The 9,525-nt window shown below is 41.9% G+C and overlaps 1 protein-coding gene across 1 annotated transcript in view; it reads right to left on the reverse strand.

Annotated features, from left to right (window-relative positions):
* SCFD2 (sec1 family domain containing 2) overlaps positions 1 to 9,525 on the reverse strand; it is a 387,294-nt gene that overhangs the window by 183,858 nt on the left and 193,911 nt on the right. The window contains exon 5 of the mRNA XM_019552868.1: positions 8,303 to 8,552. Within this exon, the coding sequence (XP_019408413.1) occupies positions 8,303 to 8,552 (250 nt within the window). The remainder of the gene's footprint in view (positions 1 to 8,302; positions 8,553 to 9,525) is intronic.

The following is a 9,525-nucleotide window of genomic DNA, read 5'->3' on the forward strand; positions in this document are numbered from 1 at the left end:
ATGATCCCTGCTGACTTCCTGCCCCTGGGGCAGGGGGCTGGACTCGATGATCCTCCGGGGTCCCTTCCAGCCCAAATGTCTATGAAATCTATGAAATTACTTTGTGTCAGTTTTTCACCAGCCCAAAGGGACCATCCTGTTGAACATGATGTGGGATAACCAGGAAGAAGATGAATATATGCCCACCATTGGCATGGATCTTGAGAGGCTGGACCCCCATAAATCAGCTGGTCTGCATAGGTTGCACCCAAAAATGCTAAAGGAAATGGCAGACATCATAGTGCAGCCACTGGTGAGGATATTCAAGAACTCATGGCGCTCGGGCAAAGTACATGAAGATTGGAAGAGGGCCAATGTGGTACCCATCTTCAAGAAAGGGAGGTAAGAAGACCCAGGAAACTACAGGTCAATCAGTTTTTTGAAAAAAATATTAAAGAAACCATTCTTGACAGGCTAACAGAAGGCAACATTCTGAGGGATAGCCAGCATGCTTTTGTTGTGGGTAGGTCTTGCTTGACCAATCTCATTTCCTTCTATGACCAGGTGACGTATCACCTGGACAAAATGGAAGAGGTTGAGATCATATATTTGGGCTTTAAAAAAGTGTTTGACCTTGTGTCCCATGATGTCCTCACAGAAAAATTAGGCAACTGTGGCCTCAACTACCCCACAGTCCGATGGCTGGGGACCTGGCTTTGAAGTCGGACCCAGAGAGCGGTAGTTGATGGAACTGAATCATCATGGCACTCGGTGACTAGCGGTGTCCCCCAAAGCTCTGTTCTTGGACCTGTACTCTTTAATGTCTTCATAAACGATCTCGACACTGGTGTCAAAAGTGGACTGACCAAGTTTGCTGATGACACCAAACTTTGGGAAAGACTGTCCACACTTGAGGATAGGCTGGTGATCAAGGCTGATAGGCTTGCAAGGTGGGCAGCTGAAAACCCGATGGCATTTCAATATGGAGAAATGGAAGGTGCTCCACCTTGGGAATAAAAACAGGCATCACACTTATAGGATTGGCAATGCTACGCTTGCTAGCACCATGACTAAAAGAGACTTGGTGGTCATGACTGACCACGAGATGAATATAAGCAGTGTGATACTGCAGCTGGCAAAGTGAACAAAACTCTGGCTTGCTTCTACAGATGCATCCCAAGCACAACACAGGATGTCATCCTCTCGCTGTACTCAGCCTTGGGGAGGCCACAGCTGGAGTACTGCATCCAGTTCTGGGCTCCACAACTTAGGAAGGATGTGAAGAAGCTTGAAAAAGTCCAGAGGAGAGCCACATGCATGATCAGAGGGAGAACAGGCCTTATGAAGAGAGACTGTGAGCTATGGGACTCTTTAGTCTGGAGAAACGCAGGGTCAGGGGTGACTTGGTGGCAGCCTATAAGTACATAAGGGGTGTGCATCAGGATCTGAGGGGATGACAAGGTCCAACAGTCACAAATTCCTGCAAGACCATTTTAGGCTGGACATAAGATAAAACTTCTTTACTGTCCCAGCCCCCAAGGCCTGGAACAAACTCCCTCAGAGGTGGTGCATGCACCTACTCTGGACACTTTCAAGAAACATTTGGACATTTATCTTGCTGGGATCCTTTGACCCTAGCTGACTTCCTGCCCCTTGGGCGGGGGACTGGGACCTGATGATCTTCCTAGGTCCCTTCCAGCCATGTCTGTGAAATCTATGAAACAGCAAAATATAATAAAATAAATTCCTACAATCAATACTCCATTGTGGCAGCAAAGAAGTATGGGATTCAGTCAAAGAAGAAAACAATAAGCAGCTTTTGGGTGATGCGGAATTGGGTTGCAGCTGTGGATGAATGTGTGGAAGGAAAGTCTCATTAGGTGTCTTCTCATAACCCAATTACAGGTCACACCCCACAATGTCAAAATTACTGCAATAGCTATCTGGATTCCCATTCAGCCTAACAGAACTTCCAGTCAGCCTGCTGGTCTTTAAAGCTCCCCGTAAAGGTACAGTTGTTCTTCAAGGTTTTCCCTGAGTGAACACAATTACATATAATTTGGAATTTTGTGAAGATATTAGTAGTTTTTTTGCATATGTTTTCAGTTGTGCAGAGCTCTGGATGTATACTTACAAATCTAAATAAACAGATACAATAACGAAATAAATAGTGTATTTTATATCCTATTTTTCACTAGTTGCCAAACAGAAACTCTCTCTTGCAAAACATTTTCTATTATAGTTTACAATGCTGTTTTGGTCTAATCTTTCCCCCCACCCTGATTTCCAAGGTTTCTGCTGGAAACAGTGATGAGGACTGTATGTCTGTTGTAAATTCAGCCACGAGAAATCTCAGAGCTGTTACATTCAGTTTTATTATTCTATTATTAAGATACTTCACCACAAAATATATTATTTAACAGCTAAATGAAATGAAGCTGCATTCGTATAATACTTTCAAATGGGCACAGTGTACAAAGCATAGCCGATTTGCTCATCTTACTAGGTAACCTTCCCCTTTTGCTTTTAGTTTCATTAACAATGGGTACATACAGACATTCAGGGAGATTAGCTCACATTAAAAATGGCCACCCAATCTAACTTAGTTCGCCCAGGTGCAGATGTTACACTTAGAGTCCTAGTTAGGTGGAATTAAGTGTGAACTGTACAGAAGTTCAAGAAGTTTAGATTAGTCTAAAACTGGGCGACCAGATTTAAGCTAACCCTACCTAGGAGGTAGTCTAACTTAGATTAGGTCTGGTGATACCAATCTAACTGAATTTCTGTACAGTTCCCAGAGTACACTTAGGGCTGGGAAAGCTCATCTGTTGGCCCCAGCCCTGGGGCTGTGCTTTTCCTACCCACTCCCCTGGCACTGGGCTATTTTTAGTCCCTCCGTTTCTTGCCCCACCCCCAGATAGACAACCCACCCTGTAGACCAGCCAGCCCCACCAAGCCTGCCAAATGCTCCCTTTCACAAGCTGCTCCTGGTGTCAGTTCTACTGGTGTTCGCTGGAAGCAGAGAAAGTAAACTCGGGTGGAGGAAGGGGTGGGCACGATGGGGGAGGGTTGTTTGTCTGGAGGTCAGGTGGAATAGGGTGGAGTTGGCAGGGGCTAAAAATAGCTCCTGGTCCAGGGCAGGGCAGAGCTCTCTGTTCCCATAAACCCTTCCCCTGCAGACCCTGCTAGTTCCCTTGATCCCTCCAAGCCTTCCTGGACCCCATCAACCCACATAAAACCTGTTTGCCTCTTGGACCCACAATGGAACCCCCTTGGACTCCCTTGGAACCACACTAGCCCCTCTGATTCTCCTGCAGAACCCACTTGCTTCCCCCCCATTTTCCCTGTGGACCCCACTTGCCCCTGATCTCCCCATGGACTGCACCTGTCCCCCTCCCCCCAATTCCCCCTGTGGACCCTGCTTGCCCCTCCAGTCCTCCCCATGGACCCCGCTTGCCCCTCCAGTCCTCCTGGTGCCTTCCACAGACCTTGCTTACCCTCTTGATCCCCTATTCCTCCCCACTAGCTGCTCCCTCCCTTCCAGAGCCTGCTTGCCCTCCCTAATACTCTCTGCCAATCTGACTTGCTTGAGATTGGGTGGCCATTTTTAACTTGATCTTACTTTCCTCTGACCTCCCCAAATATCTGTATGTACCCAATAAAAAGGTGTTTTCAGCTTCTCCAAAAAAAGGCATGACAAAAGAACAAAATATTCAACATTTTTCCATTTAAAATATGTTGTATTAAAGCAGAGTTGAGGCTGGAAGGTCAAGAAATCAGAAGTTTGGAAGTTCCAGAGGTCTCATTTCTTTCATTATGCAACCTTATCTGAGGGATGCATCAAAATATATTTTAAAGCAGGGGTGTCACACTCACCTGGGGTTACTGGCCAGAACTGGACTGATGGGCTCCTTGTGGGCCAAATGCAGACCAGGATGTGACAGTTGCTGCAGCAGCCATGGCAGTAGCAGTGGTGGTGGTGAGAGTCCAGTGCCAGCAGTGGTGAGCTAGGTTTGCCACCAGTGGATCCACCCAGTGGATCCAAAGGGCTTCATTCTGCAGCAGGCCCTGTCCCCCTCTGTGGGCCACGTCTAGCCCATAAACTGTATGTTTGATATCCATGTTTTAAAGTGTCCCCTTTAAGACATTCACTGAGGTATAACTGCACCACCACAATACAAGGTTTATATTGTTTTAAATTAATTTGGTAATATCTCAAAAAAAAGTACTGGTGTAATTATTCCTGTTAGTATATGCCATCTATGTTACAGGTTTCACTAGTTGCATCAAAGCAATTATACAGGGAAAAATATTCTACATGTAGATAGAGCCTATTGCTATTTAATACAGTTAAAGAATATAAAATGTCCTGTAATAAATTCACACTTATCACTGTGGGAAAAATTCCTCACTTCTGATAACCTGATCTTCCACATTAATAAAGGACATGCCGTTATTAGTAAAGGGCATCAACAACAGGCTTTAATACTAGGGTTATTCCTTTAATTTACCTTTTAAAAGGAAAGAGAAGTGAGGGCATGGAACATGTAGATATATGAAGGCTGCAGAGCTTATAAACTCTGCAAGTGAAAGCGTAGACAAAGGAGAGTAGACTGGGAGTCTGGGCTGCAGATCAAAAACACAGCTAACATTTGGGTTTTTATTACAGCCTCATTCAAGCTGGAACCAGAAAGCAAGCATGGTATCGTTTTTGATTGAAGCTAAAACCAAAACTTCAGATAGAGGTCTGAATCTGGAAAATTCAGTGCAAAGCTCCAGAAAGTTAGAGGGGATTTTATTAACACATACCACGTACACTGTGCTTTTCATATGTCACTCCGAAAGTCATTCACAGAAAAATGGTATCATCACTTAACTTTACACATTGGAAAACTGAGACACAAAGAAAGTAGGCAACTTGTCTAAGGTTACATACTAAGTCCATAGCAAAGCCAGGAAGATAACACAGAAGTCATGACTTCCAGGGTGCTTCTCTATCTACCCCTCTTTGATGTTATGAAGTTGTAACTTTGGTCCTTTTTTATTTATAGGTTCCTCAACCATAAACCTAGCTTTGCTGCGCATTTAGGTGGCCTATACCTGCCACATATCTTCCACTATTTATTTATGTTGGACCTCATTAACAGTATGCTCCGTAAGAACAATTTACTACTACTTGAGCTAGAGGACTAACTTTGTTAGGGGGCAACAGGAGCAGACTTCACACAAGTCAGGAATGGATTGTTAGGATAGCTACTGGGGCCTAGGAATGATTGAGGGAAGGCAAGTCTGTTTCACTCTCCCTGATCTGAGAGCTGTAGGAACTCCAGTATCAGTTGGTGCCCTTCAAAACGGGAGGTTAGTGAGTCAAAGTGGCAACGGTACAGTTCTAATTCTGGTCTCCCATGATCTGAATGTGTAAATGTGCAAAGTTCAATGTTTTCTTAACTATTCATTTTGACAAAGCTTCAAATGAGAGATCAAGAATACATTTCTTTGTTTGGCCCATGACATGAGACAATTCCAAGATGGATTTACACAAGTTTAAGTTTTGCAGCCACTGATAAGCAAACCATTCCCTGCCCTGTCTTCTTTTTAATGTAACATGAACTCAGGAGATGATAATGGGAATATCTCAGCTACAAACCATAGCCTGGATCCCCTGATGATATAAATGAGCCTAGCTGCATTGACTTCAAGGAGACAAGTCAATTCATAGCAACTGAAAATCTAGCTCAATGTTCCCTTTCCAAAGCTGCTTTTGTATCTGTAAGTTAAACCTTCTTTCTGGTCAGTACAGTAAAATGTTTGTGTCACCTACAGCTTGCTTTTATTCATTCTTTATTAGCTGAGCCAAGTGAACTGCCACTTCTTAATGAGATACAAAAACCACAGAATTGCAAAAGGTCAAAAAGGCTTGCCAGCAAGCCGGCAATGGATCATGCATAAGCTTCTACGTTGCTAAACACATGCATGTATGAGCACACACAGTTCTGAGCATTTCAATCACTTTTTTCAGGTAATAAAAATACTGGCTAAGTGTACTAGAACTAATAAATGTAATAAACTAATAAACAGTTTAGGCATCTCAAGTGGATATCCTTGTACTCTCACGATTTTTCTCCTAATTATATGTTTGTCATATTATATAAATACAGGAAGATTGCACAGAACAAATGGCTTTGTATTACACCATTAACTAAGCTTTGTAATAATATCCTTTGCTTAAAACAAAAAGCTTTAATGTGAACTTTTAAATATCTTTGGCCAAATGCTAAAACCCTCCAAACTATTTGAGGCAAACAAAAAGCTAGAACACTAGGTGTTCAAATAAGAATGAAACAAATAGTATAATTCTTCAGAATAGATGCAAAGGCTGTACCTCAGACACCGGCTTTGAATATTTGTTCCCAAATGTGAACACAAAGAAGCCTGCAGCCTCTCCCTCCCTCCCACATCTGTATTGAAACTGCCATTCAACACTTTTACTGATTTATCACCTTAAGGGTTGTGAAACTACAAGCCCATAGATGCCCAACATTGAAAAATAGGTCTGAAAATCTGGGTATTTAAAAATTACGCATGGTATTGCCTAGGAATTAGAACTTCTTCACATAACACGTGAGGAGCAAGAATTCTTGGACCATCACATCAACAACATCACTTTGACACTACATAATATAATATGTTGAGAAGCACAATATGCTCACTGCTGTCCAATGTAGTCCAGTGAACTATGCTGCTTTTCACTTGTGCAGCCTGCATAGGGTAATGGGTGAAGTTTCTATTCAACCAAGTAATTTTCTCCCACTGGTCCTTAATAGAAGTAAACATTAACTAGCATAATGTTTCCCAATTTGCTCTCTCTAGTCATAATTAAAGCAAGCTATAAAATTGGCCTTAGGAAACATTCAAAACATTGACCATAGGAAAAGTGCAAATTGTGAAGATGGAGTGCTGCACAGCAGAGACTGACCTGCACAGCATCCAGCAGTGAATACCACAGAGGTCATTTGGAAACCACACAGAGCTCTCAAGACACTCAGCATACACTGAAAAACCATGATAGAAATGGACTGCAAGAAATATGGAGCTATATTGTACATACATAATCCACACACATACAATCAATGAACTGGAGCAGTGGCCTCCAATCTTTTTATGGTGAAGATCACTTTTTGTAAGTAAAGGGTACCCCAGGATCTACCACCCCCACCCTGCCCCACCAACGCAGCCCCTGCCCCACCCTGCCTGCCGGACAAGCCACCCAGGCTCTGTCTCCACCAACTCAGTCCGGCCTGGGCAGCAGAGGGAGTAGCTCAGCCCAGCCATGTGCGTCCTGCCACTCCCAACTATGACAGACTGAGATCACCGAGCTTAAGAGCATGATTCTAAGGATGAACAGAGATGCTAATCATATGCCTTTCCTGTTAATGAGCTTGCAAAAGGGATGCTAAGGGCTTCCTTACATGAGAAAAAAGGTATTATCATAATTGCTTATCTGATTTATGCTGGAACAACAACAGTATAGTTATACCAAAATGGAAGCCTTCACAGTGTAAGATCCTTGGGGCAAGGACAATCTTTTTTTGTGTGTGCTTGCACAGAGGCTAGCACCCTGGGCTTTTGGCAACAAGGGCTCCCAAGCTCTACCATAGTATATATAAATAACTAAATAAAAAATACTTGGTAGCTTGATGGATGAATCCGTAATAGGTGGGAACTGATGCTCTCCTTCTGCTTTGAAATACTACTTCTGTGCTACAGCTCATTATTTTTAAAATCTGTAAGAAATGTTTTAGGCATGAAACAATGGCAGTTACAGGGTAGGACTGCCATCCCATTAGATTGTTCATCCAAAAAGGCCTTAGCATGCTATTTGTAAAGGCTAACATTCATGTTATTTCAGTAAAAAGCTCCGTGTCTGTTTTAGACTCATTTCTTTTTACAGCAGACACAGCAGCTCTTAATATTCACAAAACAACCATAGTTCACTTAGCATATTTCCAGAATTAATTTTGACTTTCCAAGGTCAACTTTACACTGATCAATGAAGGAAAATTGTTGAAAAGATTACTTTATGAAAACACACAAACTTAACCAATCTTTAACAAAAAGAATAGAAGCATAAATCATTCATCAGACTCAGCACAATTCAGGACAACCTGTCAGCATTTGGCATTTGTGCACAGCAGATATACAGGAAATCCTTGTGCTTATTCACATACCCTAATCGCCACTGACAAGTCAAGCTCTTCTCAAGCTTTCATTAGCTATATATTTCTTACCTACACCTTTTCTCATTGCACTGAAACAAACTCACCTGTTATTTTCTGCAATAAAGATGACAACTCTGGCTCATCACAAAAAGCCTGGACTAGCGCCTTTTTCACCTCTCCTTCAGCTTCATCCAGCACTTTTCCAGCTCTAATTTCTCCAACCACAGAGTAAATGTACACCAGCAAGATAAGGAAGTCTTCACAATTATAGTCATCTTCTTTTCTCTTGTTATGAGACTTGATCATTGGCAGTAACTGGTTCAAAACGCTGGGCATCTCTGACTCCCCAATATTCTGAAAACAGAGAAAAGATAGCCTTAGTTTCACAAAAAAACAGGTCACTAACAGAACCAGAATGATTTTGTTGCCTACACATGGGGATACACGTTCTGAATTTGTCTGGAAAGCCACTCACCAGTCCTTAAATAGATTGCTCCTGCTTCTTCCACAATGCCACCAAAAACCAAATTCAGTTGCTTATTTGTTTACAACAAGTCCACTTATTCTTTTCTCTATCATACCAGGCACTAACGCTTGTGGAGTAAGTGCTTAGTTTCACTGCTGCTCTTCTATTACATTATTTTTCTCATTGCACCAAAGCTTTTAGCCCCATAAGCCAAGGATTGTGCCCTCATTTCCCTATTGTGAGGTACCTAGTACATTCTTCAGGGTAAATGCAGAGTGACATACTTCCCAGCACAAGCAATGCTGACAGACATGACCTTTTTTTTTTTTAAGCCTTTGCACTACTAGTCTCTGTATATTTTCCAATATTGCTATGTCAGCAAACAATTACTCTGCATAATGCCCCAAAAATATTTTTAAAAACAACATTACTGAAGTTACAATATGAAGCATCCAAAAGTTAGGAAATATTGCCTGTGTAACTTTATTATGCCCCCCTCACTGCATATAGTCTATGCAACAGGCTTTAAATACATGACAGGGATTGTGGTTTTCTCTGTTTAAAAAAAATCACATATTCTCTGATTTAAAAACCCAAAATCCACAATTTAAATGAAAAGAAATAAGAATACGCAGGCAATATTTACACAGGCAATATTTCCTAACTTTTGGATGTGTAATATTGTAACTTTAAAAATATTTTTAAAAAGACTATTACTAAAATAGTGTTCGCCAGAAGCAGAGGAAGTAAGCTCAGGTAGAGGAAGGGGTGGGCAGTATGAGGGGGATGATATATATATATATATATATATATGTATAAAAAATTGTGTTCAATTAATACCTACACACACACACATACACA

The sequence above is a fragment of the Crocodylus porosus genome, unplaced genomic scaffold, assembly GCF_001723895.1.
Source record: "Crocodylus porosus isolate Cpor-Errol unplaced genomic scaffold, CroPor_comp1, whole genome shotgun sequence".
Classification (NCBI taxonomy): domain Eukaryota; kingdom Metazoa; phylum Chordata; order Crocodylia; family Crocodylidae; genus Crocodylus; species Crocodylus porosus.